Source organism: Denticeps clupeoides, chromosome 2 (assembly GCF_900700375.1).
Source record: "Denticeps clupeoides chromosome 2, fDenClu1.1, whole genome shotgun sequence".
NCBI lineage: Eukaryota > Metazoa > Chordata > Actinopteri > Clupeiformes > Denticipitidae > Denticeps > Denticeps clupeoides.
The window spans coordinates 17,165,390-17,187,829 of NC_041708.1; the positions used below are offsets into that span (position 1 = coordinate 17,165,390).

General features: G+C 44.2%; 3 protein-coding genes across 7 annotated transcripts; 2 read left to right on the plus strand and 1 right to left on the minus strand.

The window, feature by feature from the left end:
* Window positions 1-1,125: 1,125 nt before the first annotated feature.
* Window positions 1,126-13,395, plus strand: sh2b2 (SH2B adaptor protein 2). Of its 2 annotated transcripts, none has more exons than XM_028970822.1 (9): window positions 1,126-1,334; window positions 4,835-5,726; window positions 6,438-6,539; window positions 6,634-6,725; window positions 7,857-7,957; window positions 11,027-11,188; window positions 11,272-11,474; window positions 11,900-12,071; window positions 12,417-13,395. In XM_028970822.1, the coding sequence occupies exons 2-9, from the start codon at window positions 4,866-4,868 to the stop codon at window positions 12,737-12,739; spliced, it is 2,016 nt and encodes a 671-aa protein (XP_028826655.1). In that variant the 5' UTR covers window positions 1,126-1,334; window positions 4,835-4,865; the 3' UTR covers window positions 12,740-13,395. The 2 variants fall into 2 exon arrangements, with proteins under 2 accessions (XP_028826655.1, XP_028826656.1); XM_028970823.1 differs by having other exon boundaries at window positions 12,420-13,395.
* Window positions 13,396-13,775: 380 nt separating this feature from the next.
* On the plus strand, window positions 13,776-17,991 carry bud23 (BUD23 rRNA methyltransferase and ribosome maturation factor). 2 transcript variants are annotated; one of them, XR_003748817.1, is made up of 13 exons: window positions 13,776-13,965; window positions 14,204-14,241; window positions 14,321-14,416; window positions 15,175-15,257; window positions 15,339-15,435; window positions 15,506-15,602; window positions 15,688-15,738; window positions 15,818-15,903; window positions 16,499-16,544; window positions 16,624-16,685; window positions 16,773-16,911; window positions 17,560-17,649; window positions 17,784-17,830. XR_003748817.1 is itself a non-coding variant. In XM_028969395.1 (12 exons), the coding sequence occupies exons 1-12, from the start codon at window positions 13,918-13,920 to the stop codon at window positions 17,836-17,838; spliced, it is 849 nt and encodes a 282-aa protein (XP_028825228.1). In that variant the 5' UTR covers window positions 13,783-13,917; the 3' UTR covers window positions 17,839-17,991. The 2 variants fall into 2 exon arrangements, 1 of the variants encoding a protein (XP_028825228.1); XM_028969395.1 differs by lacking the exon at window positions 16,773-16,911 and having other exon boundaries at window positions 13,783-13,965; window positions 17,784-17,991.
* A 1,212-nt stretch (window positions 17,992-19,203) lies between these two features.
* Window positions 19,204-22,440, minus strand: LOC114784316 (P2Y purinoceptor 13-like). 3 transcript variants are annotated; one of them, XM_028969610.1, is made up of 3 exons: window positions 22,248-22,440; window positions 20,806-21,366; window positions 19,204-20,080 (listed from the first exon to the last, which is right to left on the minus strand). In XM_028969610.1, exons 1-3 carry the CDS (start codon window positions 22,263-22,265, stop codon window positions 19,745-19,747), a joined length of 915 nt encoding a protein of 304 aa, XP_028825443.1. In that variant the 5' UTR covers window positions 22,266-22,440; the 3' UTR covers window positions 19,204-19,744. The 3 variants fall into 3 exon arrangements, with proteins under 3 accessions (XP_028825443.1, XP_028825442.1, XP_028825441.1); XM_028969609.1 differs by having other exon boundaries at window positions 20,806-21,520; XM_028969608.1 differs by having other exon boundaries at window positions 20,806-21,523.

Sequence of the window (22,440 nt, forward strand, 5' to 3'; positions counted from 1 at the left end):
CAGACTTCTGACTTTGTACTCTTCATTAAAAAATGTTAATGAAGATGTAAAGAATTAAACTTTTATTATGAATTAAACCACATAAATATTCCTAACAGAGTGGAAAACGTCTGAAATATATGCAAAAAACATCCAATACTTATAATATTTTCAACCCCTTGCTTCACAAACATGCACTCCTCATATACCAAGTATGGTATAGGCCTGACATAATGTTTCAACCATAAAATTCAAATTTTCAAAAAACAGACAAGGAAATATGTGGTACACCCTGTTATTAAAACCACTGTCAAGTGGTTGAATGCAGAGAATGTGGAACTTTTGTATGTCTTGATCACAATAAATCATAAATTCAATATATGTCACACTTTGATGTGGAAAAAATACCTGCTATGGTGATGAGAATCTACTGGAATGCATTGTAGCCTGTATTGCTTTTACTAATTACTAATTACTAAAGGACCCCTTTCCCTACTGTCCTGATTTGCTCTTCTCCTTGTCTCCAGCTTGGTCTCACCCTCCCCCATCTTCAGCAGCACCGTGAGAAAGAGTGTGGGGGTGGCGGTGCTTCACACTGCCTTTTCTACATGCTCAGTGTCAGGCTGTATGGCCTTGTGCTGTTTCATGAATGAAGAAAAGAGCAATGGAACTCCTATTTAAATAATAGATGTTCATCTACAGAGTTATCTACATCACCACCTTATCAAGTGAAATCAAGTCTCTAGTTGAAAGAAAATGTATAACAGGAGCTGGAATAACCTTTTACTAATGTGACGCACACCGTGGGGTCATTTCTTTTTAAAACGTGTGATTTGGTGATACTACGTTTTACATTCAGTTCCTCGTTCATGTTCCCTCTTGCCCAGTTTCGCTTCGATTTTATATCCACTCTACATTAAGCCACACGCTCCCTACTGTACATGTCAAAGGACTTGATGAGGTCTGCGCATGCGCGCATCTAAGGATTTGCCTGGGGACTGAGTCACGGCTGTGGCGGTGGTGGGGGCGGTGCCAGCATGGGCCGCGCGTTGCCAAGTCCGCTTAATCAAATCCTTATTTATGGGATTCGCAGAAGTGCTATTTGAATGATTTGTCCATGCTGTTTACAGTAAGGCGTGTGAAGTTGTGTCCTCGTGTGGAATACGAGAATAAATAACCGAGCGTGCGAGAGGACGACGTTCCCTCGCAGTTTCAGCGCGTTTGTATGTCGTGATCTGGCCACCGCGCGGAGCTGAGTGTTCGTCGTACAGTCCCGCTCCCGGAGCGGAGAACTCGACGCGCGGCACACTCCACCGCTGCCCGCCGCGACATGCAGTGACACGGACACCGGGCGGGTGAGGCTTTTTATTTCTCCTTCCTTTCACTTTGCTCCGTTGCGGCGCCGGACGGTCGCGGTAGTGGTGCAGGCTCCAGCTGGACAGCGTCCGCTGGTGCTGAAACGCGCCGCCGAGGGTGCTGGGGTCGTCGCAAGGCCCTTTTCCTTTAATCCATTTAGACGCAGGCCTCTTTGTTTTCACCTGTTCAGACCTTGACGACATTCTCCGTGTCTATAATGTCCCCCAGAAAATGAAGAAAATAACTAAAACTAACAAAAAAAAGACTAGATTCCCGCACCACCCCCACACAAGTTTTATTTGTGTGCGTGAGTGTGATGAGACTCGGTTTAAGGACCTTCGTCCTTAGGTTCATGTCTGTAAACCCATCTGTCTCCACCGGTCTCATGGCACGGTGCTGATCTTTTGCACAGAACCCGGTCTGGCCTTCTAATGATGTTAGCAGAACTCACATTTATAAGACATCAGCAAGTGGCTTAGTGTCTCCTTCAGGGTGCTGTTTGCATCACATGAAGTCTGTAGACAGCAGGATCAGATGTTCTTGATGACATGACACTGCTGCTGGTGCAGGGTGTGACTGTGTGTAATTGTTTGTGATTGATAAGGAAGATAAATCCTTTATCTCATTGTTACCCCCACAACTTTTCATTATTCCCGTATATAATAAGGATGGTGCAGAATTGTGTTCCCATGGTTCATGGCTGGAGAAATCCAAATGAAAGGGCCTTTGGTCGTCACCATGACATCTCTGATGCCTTTTGGACACTGGTATAAAAATCTGATGGTGTCCTGGAGAACAACAATAGAGGCCATTCTGGAAGATCCAAACCACTCATAATCAATAAAATAAGAAAATGAAGAGATGAGTCACATCACTTTTTGAAAAAAACTTTTAAGAACACCTTTGTCCAGATGAACCTCTACCAAGTAATGGAAAAAGTGTGAACCTCTACCAAGTAATGCCAAATTGTGGAGAAAGAAGGGATCTGCACATGATCATTAACATACAGGCTCAATGTAGCTGTACAGAAAAACACCCAAACAATGGAGGAAAAACAGAAGGTTGTGGACAGCTGAGCCAGTGATTGTCATTGTGAAACACTGAAGCACAGCACACGGTGACACAACGAAATGTGTCACCCTTGGTGAGCAGTGGGCAACCATGACGGACCGGGATTCGAACCGGCAACCTTTAGATTACAGGACCGCTTCCTTAAACGCTAGGCCACCACTGCCCCAAATGCCACATAGAAGGAATTACACACCAAAAAGATTCTTTCCTTCAAGATAAGGTTCTTTTTTGTTGGATCTGATTATGGACACCATTGACCTTTCACTAGCCCCATGCTCAAATTGAGTGTCCTGGGCTTGTATTTTTGATGCAGTGATTGTGACCAAATATCAAGTATTTGGACAAATATCAAGTATTCTGTTCTAATGCTTTTATGGTGTGGTTTGATAGGAAATGATTTGCTTTGTAGGAGAACTCCATACTCTCATACTCAGACTCACATGTCCCTGTCCTTATTGCCAGAAGGGTCTCTTTAATTCAACAAGAGAAAAATTGATATAATGGATGTCATTTGTATAAGTTAGCGCTGTTTTTGCATTTTCACAATTAATTATTCGACAATGATGATCTGCGGTGTCTGCATCATGACTTAAACACGTTAAAATAAGCAAGGAGCAGTTGTTAATGCCACCCAAGTCCACACCTGAAATACCTAAGAACATTAGAAGTGAGAGGAGGTCCCTTTTGGCCCCCTCTGATGTCTGAGGGGGACACTATCACCTTTGTACCTGTGTTAGTCTTATCATATAATAAAGCAACACTAAATAGCACTAGATGTCGGATGGAAGTGGTATCTTAAACCCTGATTGGAGGCCCAACTGGGTGGCTGATTAGTCCTCCGTGGTTTTCAGTCGCTCTGTGTGAATGTGGTTAATTGAAGTTGTGTAGTGTAAACAGTACAGTCATTTGACGACTCGTGTGGCTTAAACTTCGCGTTAGTGACCAAACATTATATTTTTTTATGTTGCCCCCTTGTGGTCTCCAAAAAAAAACATTGATTATGTATTTCAGTGATTCAGTTTGATAGCATCTATGCCTCATTATATAATATTGCTACAGTAATGTGTTGGTCAGCCAAAGTTAGATTTCATGTATTAACTCATCAGATTTTAGAAATGTGTGTTGTGTGCAAATTAAATGAGGAAAAGGGATGCACCAACACTAGTAGCGAGTTCTGACCCAGTACCAGTCAGGGTACTGATACCTGCTAGTCCACTGTGATATATGTTCAGGCATTGTGTGGCAGGGAACACTTTTGTACAGATACATGAAAACACTCTTTAAGTACAGTAGCAAAATATATTTACTTCACTCTGGTGAGTGAGTACCTAGTACTCATTCTTCAAAACTGGTATTGCTGCCTCCCTAAGAATGAATCTAGTGTATGTAGTGTATTTGAATGAGCACTTGGTGCTTGATTGTGCATGACTGCGAATGTCAACGTGTTCATGCTGCATTATGCATGTCTGGTGTTGGGGGCGAGTAGTTGTACCAAACGTGTGTTCTCGTCATTTTGGTTATATATTTATATTTATTACATTACAAATATTACATAATTAATATTTATTACAAAGAAAAATATATATATATATAGTAAGAATATATATATAGTAGGACCAAAGGGAGATACAGACAGATGTTTCACGTTGTTATAGTTTCTCTCTTTGTTACACTCCCAAAGCCTTTTGATTGTACATGAGGGGACACGGTTATCTAGATTATATATAAGAGAGAAAAGATAAAGATGCTATGAAGTCATCATGCCACTTTCTTAGGAACAGTTTGCTACCCTCCTGAGGTCCCCTTGAGCAAGGAACCGTCCCCACACGGTGTGCACTGGGTGCCATGCTGTGGTGTGTCACACGTGACAATTTAAATTTCACTTCGCTTTCACCATATGACCAGTGGCAAATTCAGCTCCTGCCACTCCACTTGAATTCATAGTTCTGTACATGTTTTCCTAATTTGTAAATGAGATAAACATACATTAGATGTGTTAACGATTTCCGTCCAAAGACAAACATCCCTTTCAGTTTGCTCTGTGTATGTGTGCTTTTGTAGAATTAGTTCAGGTTTAATGATGATTCCTGGGTCTTCAGCTGCAGAGAATGTGGCCATTGGTCTGGTGCGCGACTGGCGAGGTTTAGTGCCAACATTTTTATTCATCATTCAGCTTGTATAGGGGAAGGGTACTGATGGTGCCCACCCAATACAACCACACACAAACACACACAGAAATGATATTCATACAATGCAGCATGGAGGGGAGAGGGCAGCAGACCCATGAATGGCATTTGTCTGTATGAACAAGCAGCATTAACAGAGATCTCTGTCCCTGAGAAAAGACACGGGACACATGTCATTTGACTGTATATCACAGTGTTTGATGTTCCTGGCTGTTGTGTAAAATCTCTGTTTCTCTCTGCAGCCCTGTAGCCGGGCGTTGGGATGGCTTCGTGATGAATGGGGACGGGGGGCCTGGCAGCCCGGATCTTTCCTCATGCCCGCTGCCCGACTGGAAGGAGTTCTGTGAGCTTCATGCTCGAGCCTCCGCCACCGACTTTGCAAACAAATTCCGCCGCTTTGTTAGCGAGAACCCCTGCTACGACTCGCCGGGTGCTGACGTCAGCTTCTCGCAGCACTTCGCCCAGCATTTCCTGGACTGCTTTTCGGCAGCGCTGGATCAGGCCCGCAACCCTGGCTCACCCAGCGCTGCCTCTGTTTCCAAGTACAGCATCGCGCCCTTCCTCGGCATCCAGGGCTGTCTGCTGCCCTACAGCCACAGTCTGTACCAGCGGCGGAAGGACGCCGGGGCGTCCAGTGAATCCCTGGACAGCATGGACAGCGGAGGGGCAGTAGGCGGGGCCACTGCCACTTCGAGCTGGGCTCAGCAGAACTCTGGCCACAAAATGTCAGCACTGGGCCAGTCTCGGAGCTCCGAGGATGTGTCGGTGGGACGTCCCAAGGCCCGCTTCAAGAAGGGCTTCAGTCTGCGGAACATGAGCCTATGCGTAGTGGACGGCATGCGGGAAATCCTGCACCGCCGCTCCTCTCCCGAGCCTGACGCTCGCCGCGCTCCCGGCGGGGAGGCGGGGGCTGAGCGGTGGAGCCAGAAGCTCAGGCTGCCCAGGCCGTCACAGGGCCACCGCGCAGAGCTCCTGGAGATTCAGAGGGAGGGGGCGCTGCGCTACATGGTGGCCGACGACACCGACTGCATGGGAGCGGCACAATGGCAGAAGTGCCGTCTGCTGCTGAGGAAGACGGGCGCACGTTCCGAAGGAGGCGATGGATTCATCCTGGAATTCTATGTTCCACCAAAGGTGATGCAGCAGGGGGTGCTACAGGACAATCAATCTGACGAGGCTTTTTAGGGTGTGTTTACGCTGACGAACAGATCAGCCAATGTCCAATAACGGTATTATACTGATTATACTGAACTGCCTGTGTACTGTGCGATAATCAGGCACATTTCATACACAGTGATTGTTCAAAGTGCCATGTTATTAAACCAGTGGACACAGAAGGAACACAACATCATATGATATATCTTTTAAGTCAAAGCTGTTTACAAAGGAGGTAAGAGAACACAGTAGCTAAATGCCATTTCGGCCCTGGAGCCTGACCACTTTCACAGCACCTTCCTGTTTCAGATGAGCTGTTATCCATCATCAGAGCTTTCCCTTTACAGGAAGTAAGCCCCTGACTAGGTGAACTAATGAGAAAACATGATGGCTGGTGCAGTGGGGGAAATCGTTTTGAAGTTCATGACTCGAACCTCTTTGGTAGTTATGTTTAAATGGAGAGAGGCAGAATACCCTGAAACACCCTGAAAACCGACATTTACTTTTACAAACTACATTTACAATTACAGCATTTATCAGATGCCCTTATCCAGAACGACTTACAATCAGTAGGTTCAGGGACAGTGGAGACACTCAGGGTTAAGTATCTTGCTTAGGGACATAATGATTTGAACTACTTCCACCCTAACTAGGAAAGTGAATTCACCCCTCTTGTGTTCACCTACACAGTCCTCTAAACCCAGGGTGAGCATCCCCTTGTCCAGCATCATGGAGGTCAGGACCACTATGCCCCTGGAAATGCCGGACAAGGACAACACCTTTGTGCTCAAGGTAGGAGGTGCTGAGTAGCCGACAGACAACAAAGAGCGGGGAATTGGTGGTGTGGGTTCTAGCTGCAGATCTGCTGGAATGTGCTCTTTTGCAGGTGGAAAATGGTGCAGAGTACATCTTGGAGACCATTGATTCCCTTCAGAAGAACTCCTGGGTTGCTGACATTCAGGACTGCATAGAGCCAGGGTAAACAGAGGGATAAATGTTGGCCTTTTGAGAGTTGTGGAGGGCTGTTTCTGCACTCTGTTTCAACTGGTTGTGCCTTGTTAAACAAAAAGAAGCATCCAGATGCAGAAGGCGCTGCGCAGACACACTGCAAGAGTGTTGCTCTGGCCCTGAACATAGGCCAGAAAAATCTTCCATCTGTGATGGGGGATGGTCTCAGTTTGCATCGGTGTCAGAGGTCAGACCCAAACAGGAAGTAAGAAAAATGTAGCTTTATAAATTCATTGTGACAGCCCTAATAATTACTATAGTTATTACCAATAAAGCGAGCATTCTCTAGGGGACAATGCTTATTGTTTGAGTAATCAGTACTAATAATTAGTATAAAAAACAGCCACTCAGACTCCCGCTTATGGTTTGTGCATCCAGGCTTGCTGCTTCACACATACACAGCAGTTGTGGTGTTTCTTCTGGTGAAAGGTGTTTAAGGTGAAAAAGCAGACAGTGAAAGCAATAAAACACGTTTCTCACTCTGCAGCACTGCTGTCAGCTCAACTGATGATAGTCTGGCTGTACAGGTATAAATATAAGATGTGAACTATGAACTGTAAAAGGATATTTCTCTAAAGAAATGTCTGAATTTTCTTTCTCTGTGGGCCAACTTTACTAACACTCATGCGATTGGACAGTAACAATTTCAAATGGCAGTTAATAAAAGAGGGGAAACTGTGCCCTGGGAAAAATCTTGAATCCACCAATTAAATCACAGCCCCTGTGAAAGTTTGAGTCGCTCCATAGATTCTTATTTGGCTAGGTCCCCAGCCGCCAGAAGTAGGCGGGACGTATGATTACATTTAAATAAAGACGGTTTAAAACTGGGTTAAAAATGCACATGCTCTCCCTGCTTTGGGTTTCCTCCTGCCATCTATAGGCATGCACACTAGGTGGATTGGTCACTCGATATTGTCCTTAGGTGTGATTGTGTTAGTGAATGGACCCAGAGTCCCGGGGAGACCCAGCCACAACCTGTTTAAAATAAGTGAGTATGAATAGTGAGAGAGATTAAGATACTTCATCAAATTTGGCTTCATTTAAATCTGCTTTAAGCTATGTTTTTTGGTGATTAATTTTCATGTCTGTCTTTGACCACAGGGACAGTGGAGATGACATTGAACTGGCATCCTGTCCACATGGTCAGCCCTCCAAAGAGTTCTCCATTACATCATCCTGCAGCTGTGAGCTTCTGTCTGAAGGTGTCTGCAGTCTCTTTTTGCTTCTAGTGATTTATAATGTGTAACCCAGTTATGCAGTGCAGGTTGTGATGTAGATCTTTGTCCCCTTTCTGCGGCAAGTTGTCAGAAGTTGTCCTTTCTCCATAGCCACAACCAGCAGCTGGCCTTCTCAGTCTCTTCTGCATTTTCTTTATTTCATGTGTATAGGCTAGCCTCAGGTAATCCTCAGTTTGGGTGCTTTTACACTTTAGCATGTATGCTTTGGTCTGACTCAGTCAGTGAGTTTGAACATTGTATCGCTTATAGTTTCCTTTCACACAGGGAAAAATCCAAGACAACCAAAATGAAGCACTTCAAATCATGCGAGATTTTCGTACATCTGTTGATTGGTCAGATGTATCACCACAGGAACAACATAAGTAAATACAGGAAGCATACATTGAAATTAGCCATCAATTCACTTCCACCTCTTTTTGGGGGTCTCGGTGTAGTTGTTTTGTGGCGCATCTTAGTGCGATTAATGTGTTTACACCAGACGGAATGAACTGCATCAAGGGGGGAAATGAACTTGAGTTCGATCGAAGCGCACTAAAGCCTGTAGGTGTGACAGCACCATTGGAGTGTGGATTTGCCGATAAAGCCCCTGTATCTCACCTCTACTGGGTCATGTATCCCAGTGGTACAGGTGGATTGATAACCCTCTTGGCAGCCATGGACCACTTCACGTGATGTCCATGCACCTCTGGGCAGAAGCAGAAATGTCACATTCCTGGCGACTGGCTTCTGTTTGTTTACTCCTGGCTTAACAAAGAGAATAATTGTCTGCTTGTGGAGATGTTTTCTGATACTCTCCACCATTCCAATAGCTGTGCTAGTTTACTCAGCACCCTGCGCTAGTGCCATCATGCACCGCAACAAGCACCTGTCTTCGGGGACATGCCAGCAGAAAGCTGAGCTGTACAGGCACCTTGCTGGCCCTGAAAGACTCTTGGTGCTCTTGGTCCATCTGTGTGACCTCCTTTTTCTGCCCAACCACTCCCGACCCTCTTGCACTATCCCATCACTACAGCTACCTGCCGACAAAAACTACTCAAACTTCACTACATTGGGCAACACCCAACTTGTTCTTTTTTAAAACTGTTCATATGCTTTATTTTTGCCAGACAGATGCCACCAGTAGATGTAACCCATGACTATGTTTCACTATTCAGACATAGCCATGCATTCACATGACCACACACAAACCAGTGTGGCATAGCGGCAATAACTTATCACACAGCACAGTGTCGGGAAATTTGGCAGATGCGACTGTATTCAGTTCTAAAACCAAAGCCTACACAAAGATTACAGAATCCCAGTCTTTCCTATAGACTAGTGGTGGGCAACCACTTTTATGTTCAGGGGCCACATAAACATAAAAAAAAAAAAAAAAAAAAAGTTTTAAAAGTGAAGTGATTGTCACATGTGATACACAGCAGCACAGCACACGGTGCACACAGTGAAATTTGTCCTCTGCATTTAACCCATCACCCTGAGTGAGCAGTGGGCAGCCATGACCGGCGCCCGGGGAGCAGTGTGTGGGGACGGTGCTTTGCTCAGTGGCACCTCAGTGGTACCTTGGCGGATCGGGATTCGAACCGGCAACCTTCTGATTACGGGGCCACTTCCTTAACTGCTAGGCCACCACTGCCCCAAAAAAGGCATTACAGTGTTATTATTCACATTTACTTTATTGGGAACAATGTTGCTGATCAGCCTTCACTTCGGAGAAAGGCTTGCTAAGAAAGAAAAGGAAATGAGTGGGTTGGATGTAAATATTTGAATATTGCGATGTGCTTTACATGGAGGTTAAACACAGTTTAGTGTAGGTGGGCGTTTAGGCACCGTCTCCATTGCATGGTTCCAGAGAGTAAGAGCAGTCAGTAAGTAAAAAATGGTTGTGTTGCACGGTTGACCTTGGCTAAACAAAAAGCTCTTATTTCAGCCAGAATGGGTGCTGTGCGAAAGCTCACCACACTGTTCAAATGTGTATGTTCAAATTGTGCATGCACAAATCTAATGTCATTTATACATTTATTAACATCATGGTGAAAGATGTCCCTCACCCCAGACATTACTTTCGTTACCAATACATAATTGGCAGACTCTAACTCTGCACCTCCTCATCTTTCTTGCATCACCTTACGGAGCAAGTCAGTGTAAAAACCCAGACAAAGATATTCAGCTTCATCTGTGCCAAATGCGCCACCTGGTGGAAGGCCAGGCATTACAGGACGAGTTTAAATGAGAGCAGTCATCATTAGTCTAATTTTTTGGCAGTTCTATATATATCTTCTGCGGGCAAGATTAGACCCACGGACCGGATGTGGCCCGAATGCTGTAGTTTGCCCACCCCTGATATAGACCCTTCTAGCTTTTGGAAACATTTTTTTTTATAAACCTCTTTACATTTTCTGTAGACGAAAGAATTAATAAGTGAAAGTGAAGTGATCATTGTGATACACTGCAGCACAGCCTTTGTGAGGAGTGGTCAGCCATGGCAGGCGCCCGGGCACCGGCCTAATTACCTTTATCTTTTCACTGTTTTAATTAATGTATCAGTATGCACACATATAATTAGATAATAAGATAGTTTGTATGCTCAGATTTGTCCATTAACTACAACAAATCGAAATCAAAACCCACATTTTCCGGCTGATTACTTGGTCCACCTCTTGCACCTTGTGCAGAATATCTGCATGCTCATCCACGGATCATCTCAGCTCGAGCATCGGTTGACTTTTCTTCTCCATGCACCCAAGACTGATGGAAGCAGGCCTGCACTGGAAAAGGTTGGGGGCGGCCCAGCCACTAGCTTATTTATGTGGGGATGCCATGCATCCTGCTGGCTACTGATGACTGAATGAAAATGTGAACTGACAGCACCATGCCGTGCACTTTGCCAACACCCTCATCTTCCTGTGAGGGAGATTTGCAATGGTTTGAGATTGGTTGTTATATAGAGCCTCCTGACTTACAGTGTTGTTCACTCCTTGCTCCTTTTTTTCTATGTGAATTTTGTTTGAAGGAGGTCTGTATCTGTGTTATCAGGTTTTCACCGTGCCCCAGAGAGGTCCTGTGGAACTGCAGCAGATCCCTACAGCACCCCGTCTGTCCGCTGTAGGGAACTGCCGTTTACTCAGCACCCCTCACACATTCTGCTGGAGTGCTTCCTCCAGTCTGCTGAGCCTCAGGGTCACTGCTACCCCACAGGTAACACACACACATTTTGAACAGATATTATTCGTCATTCATCAACAGTAGAACAGGAAGAAATTCTGCTCCTCTTCCATTAGGTCCATCAGAGGGATCTGCAGAGCAGGAGGGGCCGGGCAGCCTTGCTGGTTACCCATGGTTTCATGGCACACTATCACGGGTCCGTGCAGCACAGCTGGTGCTACTGGGCGGGGCTCATAGCCATGGCCTGTTTGTGATCCGCCAAAGTGAGACGCGACCTGGAGAATACGTTCTTACCTTCAACTTCCAGGGGAAGGCCAAGGTGAGTCAGCTGGTGGGGGTGTTTGTATATGTTAATCCTGACATGAACTAATGAGAAAGGAGCTAGTTACCTGTATCTTGGAGAGGAGGAACCTGAGGAGAATGGAGGAGAATGTTTTTGTGATTGACAGCTCTAACTCAACCTATTTCCTCATTCTGGACAATTTACCCCCCCGTGTCCATACATTACATGCACCTCCAGATGTAGAACAGCCTCTCTTTCACCTCAATTTTCCTCTGAATTCAAGCATTAACACTAGTTAACTGAATGTGACATTAGTGAACATGCCCTGCGTGGTACATTTCTGAATGCCCTTTTTTTTTTTATTTGTGTGTGTATGAATGTAAATTTCTGTAGAGTGGAGACATGGTGATGTGGTGCAGAAGTGGTAGAGTAAATTCCAACTGTGCTTCTGTGTGTTTCAGCATCTGAGGCTGTCGGTTAATGATAACGGTCAGTGCCATGTACACCACCTCTGGTTCCAGTCAGTGTCAGATATGCTACGTCACTTCCACGCCCACCCCATCCCACTGGAGTCTGGAGGATCTGCTGACATCACTCTGCGCTCCTATGTTCAGGCCCAACGCACATCAGCAGGTGAGTCTGATACCCCGAGAGCATGAACCTGCACTACCGCCCTTCCTGCTCTGCTACCTCCACCCACCTCCAGGCTAATCACTGCCTCTGGAGCAGTGGGTGGGGTCATTAAGCCACAGACCTACAGAGCTGGTCCTTTAGGCCCTGGATGTCTCTCTCACAAACTCATGAAGGTGAATATTGAAAAATGCCACCATGTGTTTTTTTTTGTATTATTATGTTTTTTTTTTTAATATATAGATAAATAAATAATGTTGTCCTGGCTAGTGAAGGTTGGCGCCCTCTGGTGGCTAGTTAGCATATATGATGAGCAAGTTGACGTTTTACTGGCTCTCTCATTCCCAGCAGACCTGTCACAGCTGCCCAGCCCACCACGAGAGCCTGCCTGTCAGACAGAGCCCTCCCCACCTTCCTACCATTTGCCTGGGACCCTGCAGTCGGCCCCCACCAGTGCTGACGGGCCCCTCTCCTCCAACTCCTCTTCCTCCCCCACAGCACAGCTCCTTACCAGGGGAGATCTTGGGGCAGTAGGAGTCGGACTCCACAGCCGAAGCAACAGTGCTGAACATCTGCTGGAACTGCCAGGCATCTCCACAGAAGACTACCATGACAGTGATGGAGGAGCGAGGAGGACCAGAGCTGTGGAGAACCAGTACTCCTTCTACTGAAGCCCATCTGCACCTGACCAACAGTCCTGAGCCAAACCCTTTACAATCAGAAGCGTGCAGGCCGTGACCCTTACTGACCATTCTCACACTGAAATACTGGCATGAGACACCTGAGAACATTCTCTGTCCCATCCCTATGCATCACATTTGGCAACCTTCTGATTATGGGTCCATTTCCTTACCTGCTAGGCCACCACTGCCCCTATAAAGTCAATGTCATTAATAATGTTTTTATTAATTTTCCCTTGTTTGAGATGCTTAATTCATGTTGAGTGTTTTGAGTAGATGTGCGCAAAACACACCCAGCCAGTCAGTGGGGCTTGTCTAATCCTCGTCCCTTTTTCTCCCACTTTGAGTGGACACATACACGTGCCAATCTGAAACCTGAGTAGTATTTTTTAAATATATGTCATTTTGCCATTGTAAATACAATTTTTTCCTAATATATTTATTTATATAGTACCATATCACTCACTTTTTGATATGATCCTCTGGAGGGCATTTGAAATGTTTACTTCACAGTATAGATGGTTTTTGTCTTTTCTAACATTTACTGCTATTTTTCTCTGAGTTTTAAGGAGTCTGTGCAATTTTGTACAAAGTGATGTACTGGACATACTTTATATTTCTGTGAATAAAATCCGTTAAGTAGCCAACGCTCATGCATCTCACACATACATGCTGCTGACCACTGGATTAGAGCAGAAAAAATCCAGCCACAGACAGGCTCTAACTAGAGAACCAGACTAACTCAGGTATTATCTGTTCGTATATTGTTGTTTTGTTCACTGTTCATTGACTAAACTATGTTTTAAAACAAAAAAAAAGAAGAGAAAGGATGACTGGTGAAAATAAAATACAAATAATTATGCATGATAATTCAAACTTTTACACGCAAATAATAAAGGCACTGAATTAAGACATAACTCATACGGACGTATGGAAAAGCATAACTTATACAATACAATACGGGGGCGGGGTGCTTTCCTCCCACGTCCTCCGTCTGCTGGGACAGATGATTTATTTCGTATGATCGCTCTGGTTGAAAGGCCCGTGGCTCCGTCGCAGGAATATTACGTCACGCAGCCCGGCCACGTGGTTGTATTCGGGGCGCCGGTGGCTCCGGGGGAAGTGACCGTCTTAGGGCTCCGCGGCGCTCTCCTGTCTTTCTGTTCAGCATGTCTTCCAGCTGCCGCAGACCGGAGCACACGGCGCCGCCGGAGCTGGTGAGGATGTTGGTGTAGTTGTGCATGTGTAGTGAGTGGTTGTAGGACTGTGCGTAGTGTGTGTATGAATGTCGTGTGTCGGTATTGCGTGTAGCTTCTGCTCTGCTCCTCATGTTAATTGTACCATTCTTACAGCTGTGTACAAGTGTGTATCGTTATTGATTCATTGTGATTGGTGTGTGCAGTGTTAAATCAGCCTTGTGTGTGTGTGTGTGTGTGTGTGTGTATTTCCACGCAGTTCTACAACGAAGAAGAGGCAAAGAAATATTCTCAAAAGTAAGTGTGTTAATATTCCAGACATTGGCCGTGATGTTCTGGTCAGGCCGCCCCGATGAGACGGGTTTCTGCTTCACAGCTCACGAATAATTGAGATCCAGAGGCAGATGTCGGAGCGTGCGGTTGAGCTGCTGAACCTGCCTGAGGACCATACGTGTCTCCTGCTTGATGTTGGGTATGTGTCCCCCAAGGCCACGTGAAGGCACTGTGATGGAACCAAGCTGAACTGAACAGTGTTGGATACACTTAAGCAGGCACATTCCATTAACATTAGTGGATGCAAACATCTTCTAACTAATCACGCATCTTGGAAGAAATTCTGAGGTACACAGTAATGTTACTCTGTTACTGTCTACCTACTACTGTACTTAAGTAGTTTTTTCATGATTGATTCTGTACTTTACTAAAGTATTTTCCTTTAGAGGGACTTTTTGCTTTAACATTTTAAAGTGAAAGTGAAGTGATTGTCATTTTGAAACACTGTTTATGAGGCTGTTTTCTTAACCACTAGCCCACCACTGCCCCAGTCCACCACTAGCCCACCACTTCCGGCGGGAATCGGCAACTTTTTAAACGAAACCATGATTTATTTTCCAAAAAGAGTGAGTGAGAGATTACTATAAGCAACCTGACATACGTCTGGTGTTTGGACATCAGTTAGACAGAAGTGAATGCTATATTTCTTATTTAGACATTTATGATCACTAATACTGCACCCACATCTCTTGGTAAAAAGAAATATTGAATTCTCATTCTAGCATTGTTTTTTTCACAAACCTCTTGGGAGGCTGGCAGCACTCTGGAGGCTTCTTGCATATGACAGTCATGTAATTTCCTGTAGAAGCTTTGCTTGCCCATGTTTGTCTCTGCTGTAGGGTTTGAGTTCTCAGGCCCTGCAGAAAACACTAATTGTGTCTGTGTGTGTGTGAGAAGCTGTGGCTCAGGCTTGAGTGGAGATTACCTGTCTGAGGAAGGACACCACTGGGTTGGTGTGGACATCAGTGTGGCCATGTTGGGTGAGCGAGAGCAGCCATCACTGCTTTTGTCAATGTTCTGCTGTAAAGTCAGTTCTGACTACTCCTCATGTTCACCCTCAGATGTGGCTCTTGATCGGGAGGTAGAGGGCGACCTGGTACTGGGAGACATGGGTCAGGGATTGCCTTTCAGAGCTGGATCCTTTGATGGCTGTATCAGGTAACGAGGAGCACTGTATTAAAGACGAATTTTGTGAAGAAGTGCATCGTTATTTTCCTCTTTTCTGCAGCATATCTGCCCTGCAATGGCTGTGCAACGCAGACAAGAAGTCCCACAGCCCACCCAGAAGACTCCACACCTTTTTCAGCACTCTCTATTCCTCGCTGGTATGACCAGAGGTGTTCTTACATGCACCGAGTTTATGTTGCTTGTGTAGAATTCTCATTGTTTTCCTGCATCTGCGCGCATTAGGCCCGCGGAGCGCGTGCAGTCTTCCAGGTTTATCCGGAGAACTCGCAGCAGGTGAGTGTGTGTCGTCGGCGCGGGTGTCGAGTAGAGAGGCATGTTTGCGGGAACCTCACCTCTGCTGTCGGCTCCCCAGCTGGAGCTGATCACAGCCCAGGCGATGAAGGCGGGCTTCACTGGGGGCATCGTGGTCGATTACCCCAACAGCAGCAAGGCCAAAAAGTGAGTCTTCCACCAGGGTCCTGTTTAGTTTTGGACTCTGATTTGCGTACTTGATTTAACCCTTTCTGTTATGTTGCTTGGTGTATACAAAGATGATGTAGATAATCTAGACCGACTTTTAAAATGAGTCGCTGTGGAAAAAAGTAGCGTCTGCTGATGTGTAGTTTAGTGACTTCTTCTGTTTTTATGGTAATTTTCCCCTGGTCACAACAGCTTTAAGGTGTTTGTTTAAAAAGTAAAATAAATATCTAAATAAGACCATGAAGAAATCATAGTTTGTATGGAGTGTTACGAGTGCCGTAAATGAATTGTTAGTCCCGCTCATTCACTTTGATGGGTCAGACCGATCGTTGCATGATGTGCTGAAAGTTATATAAAAGGGAATTTAATTAATTGTCTAAATTTCCCATTTCAAATAATTCATGGCATATTTTATAATTCAATTATTAATCTGTTTATTTAATTTTGGCACTCCTAGCCCTCCATAACTTTGGACCTAGTCGAAGAGGTCGGCAACGTGTGCCTTTGCTGTTTTCATAGTTCCACTACGTACCTCACAACCCTGCCCCCATTTGTCCTACATCACTGTGTCCAGGTTCTTCCTCTGTCTGTTTGCTGGAGTGTCAGGAGTCCTGCCCAAGGTACGCATCTGTGCTTTGAGTGAGTGAGGAGCCGCTGCCAATGCTCTGTTCTTCACAAGGGTATTGTTTTCTGCTTTAGGGCCTCGGGACCGAGGTGGCCGACAGGGGGGTCTCCAGTCAGGCTCAGTTTACTGCTCAGAGGTTTGTGTTGTCAGCTCTGTGGTGTTGGGTGAGGGTCTTGTCCTTTTTCAGTGAAGGACAAACAGTTTTCCTGCACTGCCTGGACAGACCAAGAGTCACAAGAGGTGGTCGTTCCACAAGGCAGCAGCTCCAGCCTGTTGGATTTTCCTCCCTCTGACACTCCCTCTGCTTTCAACTACCACGTTGAAACTTCTATTTCCTAAACATCACTTCATCTTTTCAAGTGGTAGGCTTTTATTAGTGAACACTGTATTCTATTGGAAGCCTCTACATAATGGGGTGGTAGTAGCCTAGTGGGTAACACACTTTCCTATGAACCAGAAGACCCAGGTTCAAATCCCACTTACTGTCCCTGAGCAAGACACTCAACCCTATGTTGCTCCAGGGGGAGACTGTCCCTGTAACTACTGATTGTAAGTCGCTCTGGATAAGGGCGTCTGATAAATGCTTTAAATGTAAATGCCGGTACAGTCACCTCCAGAAGTGTTAGAACAGCAAGGCCTTTTAATTCATTTTTCTGTGACACTTGAACATGTTTCAGCACCTGAAGGGACAACTGAATGGAGAAACTCTGCAAAACTCTCAATCATTATTTGCCATCTTGATTGAACCACAATTTGTTAGGGGGGGCAGTGGTGGCCTAGCGATTAAGGAAGCGGCCCCATAATCAGAAGGTTGCCGGTTCGATCAGCCAAGGTGCCACTGAGCAAAAGCACTGTCCCCACACACTGCTCCCTGGGCGCCTGTCATGGCTGCCCACTGCTCACTCAGGGTCATGGGTTAAATGCAGAGGTCAAATTTCACTGTGTGCACCATGTGCTGTGCTGCTGTGTATCACATGTGACAATCACTTCACTTTAAACTTTAATTTTAGATCCTGCTTTAAAAACATGAAGGGGAAGTCTGTAAAAAAGAGCCGAGACTGGATCCTGGAGAAGAAGGAGAGGCGCCGTCGTCAGGGCAGGTTGGTTGAGTTGCATGCACCATTCTCCTTACTGGGCCGCTGTAGATGCATTTGTGCTCTCTGTTGAGGGGCCATGGTGGCACTGTTCACTGTATTAGATCTTTAATTACTTTTCCTGTTTTGTATATTTTCAGGGAAGTAAGGGCAGATACAAGATACACTGGCCGCCATCGGCGACCTCGTTTCTGATCCTCAATGGATGAGATGGTGACAGTTGCTTGGATTTGGGGGGTGGAGTTCTATTGCAAAGATTTTTAAAGCATATGATTCATATTACTTGAGTGCTAAGAATGTATGTTGGATAAAGATGTGTATATAAAAAATCAGGTAAAATTGTGAAAAGCCCCCTTTTATTGCTTTTTTATTTTAACTTTGGCAGATACTTTTATAACTGATTAAAGCAGACAGTGTCTCATATGTTGCTGTCTTTAATAGCAGTAGGGGGTAAGGAGCGAGACACCATCTTCCTTTTTCTTATTTGGAGAAATTTCTGTGCAACTCTGAAATCATTTGAAAAGTATGATGTAAGGCCAGCATTAGTTAACAACGAGATCTGTCTTTAGTACACAACCATATGTTACACCAAGGTCTAAAATATTTATTTAGAATATTTAACGTTAATTCAATGTCTAATTAAATGTGATTTCAACCAACCCAATGAATTCTGGGCAACCTTACAATAATGAAAGTTTATGACAGTGTGTGTACAAAAGGTCCAAATTATAATATTATCCATAATGTCAGAATAAAACAGCTTCAACACAATCAGATAGCATTGTACGAGCCCTGAGCACATAAATGCTGTAATCCGTGAGAATCTTCATCCATCCAAAAATGCTGTGAGACAAACAGGGAGCATGGTAAGTGAGCCATTATCCATGCTGAGCTAAAAGCAAACCTTCTTTTTCCTCCCTCCTTCTCTGCACCATGCGCCCATAAAGATGAACTGGACTGTGTCCAAGCTACTTCAGATCTCCAGAAAAGAGATAAGACTACCATCTCCATCATCAATGAACTTCATTTAAACATCCTGCAGAACAATATTGTGTTTTTGTAGTAATGGTAATAAGTGGTGCTGTTTTTTTGTGAGCATATTTACGTTATTATGTACTGCCGAGGTACTCAAACACTGGGACAAGTCACTTGGGGTATGTGTTGCACATGCTGCGTTTGCTCATTTTTTTGTTGGGGTGCAATAAGTTAATAAAAATTGCTTTTTTTTTTTTTTTTTAAACGTTTACATACATTTTTATTTACTGTTAGTGTCACTGTAAAACAGATAATCTTCCTGTCACTCCCGTCTGAGACTCTTTCTCACTGTTGTCTGTCCTAGTTTTAAATATGCCACATAGCAAGCTTGTCTTAACAATGATTTTAATTAATCATGATTAATTCATTGAAAAAATGTGATTAGTTACACTTTTAATCAGTTGAAAGCACCTAGAACCCAATCATTGCGTCAATCCTGCGCGTTAAAGAACAAAACTGGAAAATTCTGGAAAAGGTCAAGCTGCAATTAATTATACAGAGAAAAAATCTCACAGCCTAAACTGGTAAAAACAAAACATGCCTTTATTTAGTTAATATTTTGAAACGTGCATTAAAAAAAACCAAAAACATTGATTTTAGGCTGAAACAATTCTCTTATATCCTGGCTAGAGGATCCAGATTATTCATGCATTTCTCTCACTTTCTAGAGTCCAAGTTAGACCCAAGTTTGAAATGTAATAAAGCGATCTGTGTTGTATTGATTCACTGCGGCGTTTTTGCCGTGTTCTACTTCCCTCAGGAGTCGAAGTTTGCAAGTCTGTAATCAACTGTAAACAATACTGTAAACGATAAATTGTTAGCTATTGCTGGCAAGACCATGCAGCACACCATATGGCAACATCTCCTGAGATATAACTTTGACAGCATTCTCTGTAAAACCCAATAGAAGAGACATGTAAAACCGAAGGTTTCATAAATAGTATGTTTTAACCCGGCATTAAGTAATCTTGAAGGGGGCAGCCATCTTGGATATTGAGGTCCATTTTTCTTCAGGGTTTTTTCCACATTGAATATCTGACTCCCAAGATGAAATGCAACACACAGTTTATTTTTGGGTGAGGTTATGTGGTTTGTGTGTTTGAGACAGTTCCAGTCGAGTGGAGGTCTCGGTGACAGACTCCATGGCCCCAGGGGCCAGTGGCTTCCGACTGAAGGCGGCTGTCAGTTTGCTGCGGAACACACGGCACAGAAAGACATAGATAAGTGGGTCCAAGCAGATGTTTGTGGATGACATCCACAATGTGGCTTCTTTGGTGACATAAAGGATGTTCTGTGACCAGCAGTGACTGGATGAACTTCGGGTCTGAGTGAGGGTGTATGGCACACGGGCAAAGTGAAAGGGTGCAAAGCACACAAAGAACACAGCAACCACCACAAACACCTGTACAAATGAGAAAAAGAGACATCAGATGTCAGAGGTTTTTTGGGTCATTATGTTACAGCATTAAAACAGCAGATGGTTTGTAATAATAGTCTTTTCAAGTATGTTTGTTCCATCAATATGGCTCTTTAAATATCGTTCCACCTTACTCCCTTGTTTTACCAGTCGCAATATTATGTGAGCAGCATCATTATTAATCTGAAACAAAAAACATATTCTAAGATGTATGAAATGTAAGTCAGTCACAACATTAAAACTGAAGAAGTAAAGTAACACTGACGAATGGGATACTAATGTGGAGTCCTTGCCTTTCCTGTGTGTGTATATTTGAGCCTGTGTGTATAATTTTGATCCTGTTTTGAATCCTGTTCGGATTTTAGAAAAGGCCAAATTTATTATGACAACATTGAGTGCAACTGTAAAAGCATGTAGTTGACTGGAAAAAAAGTACAGTAGCAAAAAATATTAAGGTTGCTATGTCCCATCTCTGAGTAGCACTATGGGAACCTGCACGATATGAAGCATATAATGTTGTGGGTGGCTGCTTTCTTTAGTTGTATTTAGTATGAATACTTTTGCTTCGTGGAGGGTGAATCAACTATGTTTTCATGCTAGACTGCAAGTGACAGATCAAAGTAACACACAAATGGGACACTTTCACTAAATAAATCAATCCATTCTGTAACTAACATGTGAACATACAAGTGAGATGCGATGTTAATAACCTTGGCCTTGGTGCTCCGGCTGGCCTTCCCAGAGCCACTTCGGGAGGCTCGGTATGACTTATACACCTTCCTGCTTATGAAGGTGTAGCACACAGCCATGACCGCCAACGTGCCCCAGAACACCACCTGGCAGAAATAATTGAAGCCTTCGTGCCACATTAGACCAGTGTGCCCCTTCATGGAGCTGCACTTCAACCGACCCTTTGGTGCCTCACCTGGGTAGAGGTCACTCAGGATGATGTTAGGTAGAGCAAGCGAAAGCATGACAGCCCAGACTGTAGCACATACCACCCGTCCCACTCCAACCCTCTGCAGAGCACACTTGTCAAAGGGTCTCACAATCTTCAAGAAGCGGTCCAGACTGATGAGACCCAACAAGATGATGCTGATGTACATGGTGATATAGAAGAGAACAGCAGAATAGCGGCAGTAGAAGGCACGGAGGCGCCAGGAGCCCACGTCCAGGTCTGTCAGCACTTTAATGGGGATGGTGAGGGTCATCAGGAGGTCAGCCACCACCACGTTCTTCAGGTAGACCATGAAGGTGGTGGTGCTGCGAATCTGGAAGAAGATCCATGCAGCAAGGCAGTTAAGCACCAGGGCCAGCAAGAACAGTAGGCTGTACAGGCAGGGGAAGACCACAGCTGTCACAGTGGTGTCGCGAGTGCATTTCAGTGATGAGTTGCTTAGACTTGAGTTCATAGTCACTCTGATTCTGCTGAAAAATTCAAACAAAACTTTGTTACTGCAACTGCTTTTTACGCACTGACATTAAACTCCAACTAGAAGAGGCCGAGTGTAGAGGAAACCAAAAGAGCACATACTGCCGACCACAAAGAAACTAGCAGCCATCACATGATTTCTAATAGCTGCACATCAGCAACAAAAATCTGCATTTGTTCAGTTTAATAAATCTAGTGTCGCTTTGGTTTTCTGTAGGAGGCTTCCTTGTGTAGATTAATAATTAATTTGATGTGACATTTGAGGATTATTTAATGTAAGGTTTAACCATGTATACATGTATGTGGATGAATTAATAATCCTCATGTAGTATTAGTGTAAAAAGCTTTAAAAATATATATCAGAAACATTGATAAGATGGTTATATGATACAATATCAGAGTTTACAGAGCAGATTTAAGGAACACGGTTTTGTTTCTTCATATAAAACCTTTTGGATCAGCACTCTTTCATCCTTATGCACAAATATGCAGACCTGACAAATACTTTGCTTGCTCTCATTTGTCAAAAGACATTCAACCATTCAGCATTACACAAACTTTTTTTTATAAATAAGATTTTTTTATCTTTCTGTAACACCACTGCTAGTCGGTTCACTCAGAAGCAGAATGAAAGGCCACACTAGCCAATGTGCAACAACAACAACACATCAAATGCAGAAATATAATGACAAATTAATTTTCTGATTTACACATTTATACCTGAATCCCAAGCACCATGCAGCTGCTGTCCTCGTCCCGCTGTATAACCCAACTTTCACAAGGGATTCCGTCTGTTCATGGATTTCACTCTACAATTCACCAGAAAGCACAGAGATGTCTTCACTTCTCGTACACACACACTTTGTTGTGGTTGTGTGTGTGTGTTTATTTGGCTACTGTTCTTTCATTAGAC

What these genes read in the sequence shown, in the direction of transcription:
- sh2b2 (XM_028970822.1), top strand. Translation starts at nt 4,866, where the DNA reads ATGAATGGGGACGGGGGGCCTGGCAGCCCGGATCTTTCCTCATGCCCG. An exon ending in ACTTCCAGGGGAAGGCCAAG is followed by an intron (nt 11,475 to 11,899) that starts GTGAGTCAGCTG and finishes TGTGTGTTTCAG; the next exon opens with CATCTGAGGCTGTCGGTTAA. An exon ending in GGCCCAACGCACATCAGCAG is followed by an intron (nt 12,072 to 12,416) that starts GTGAGTCTGATA and finishes TCTCATTCCCAG; the next exon opens with CAGACCTGTCACAGCTGCCC.
- bud23 (XM_028969395.1), top strand. Translation starts at nt 13,918, where the DNA reads ATGTCTTCCAGCTGCCGCAGACCGGAGCACACGGCGCCGCCGGAGCTG. An exon ending in TCCTTTGATGGCTGTATCAG is followed by an intron (nt 15,436 to 15,505) that starts GTAACGAGGAGC and finishes TCTTTTCTGCAG; the next exon opens with CATATCTGCCCTGCAATGGC. An exon ending in AGGCGCCGTCGTCAGGGCAG is followed by an intron (nt 17,650 to 17,783) that starts GTTGGTTGAGTT and finishes GTATATTTTCAG; the next exon opens with GGAAGTAAGGGCAGATACAA.
- LOC114784316 (XM_028969609.1), bottom strand. Translation starts at nt 21,507, where the DNA reads ATGAACTCAAGTCTAAGCAACTCATCACTGAAATGCACTCGCGACACC. An exon ending in GCCGGAGCACCAAGGCCAAG is followed by an intron (nt 20,081 to 20,805) that starts GTTATTAACATC and finishes TCATTTGTACAG; the next exon opens with GTGTTTGTGGTGGTTGCTGT.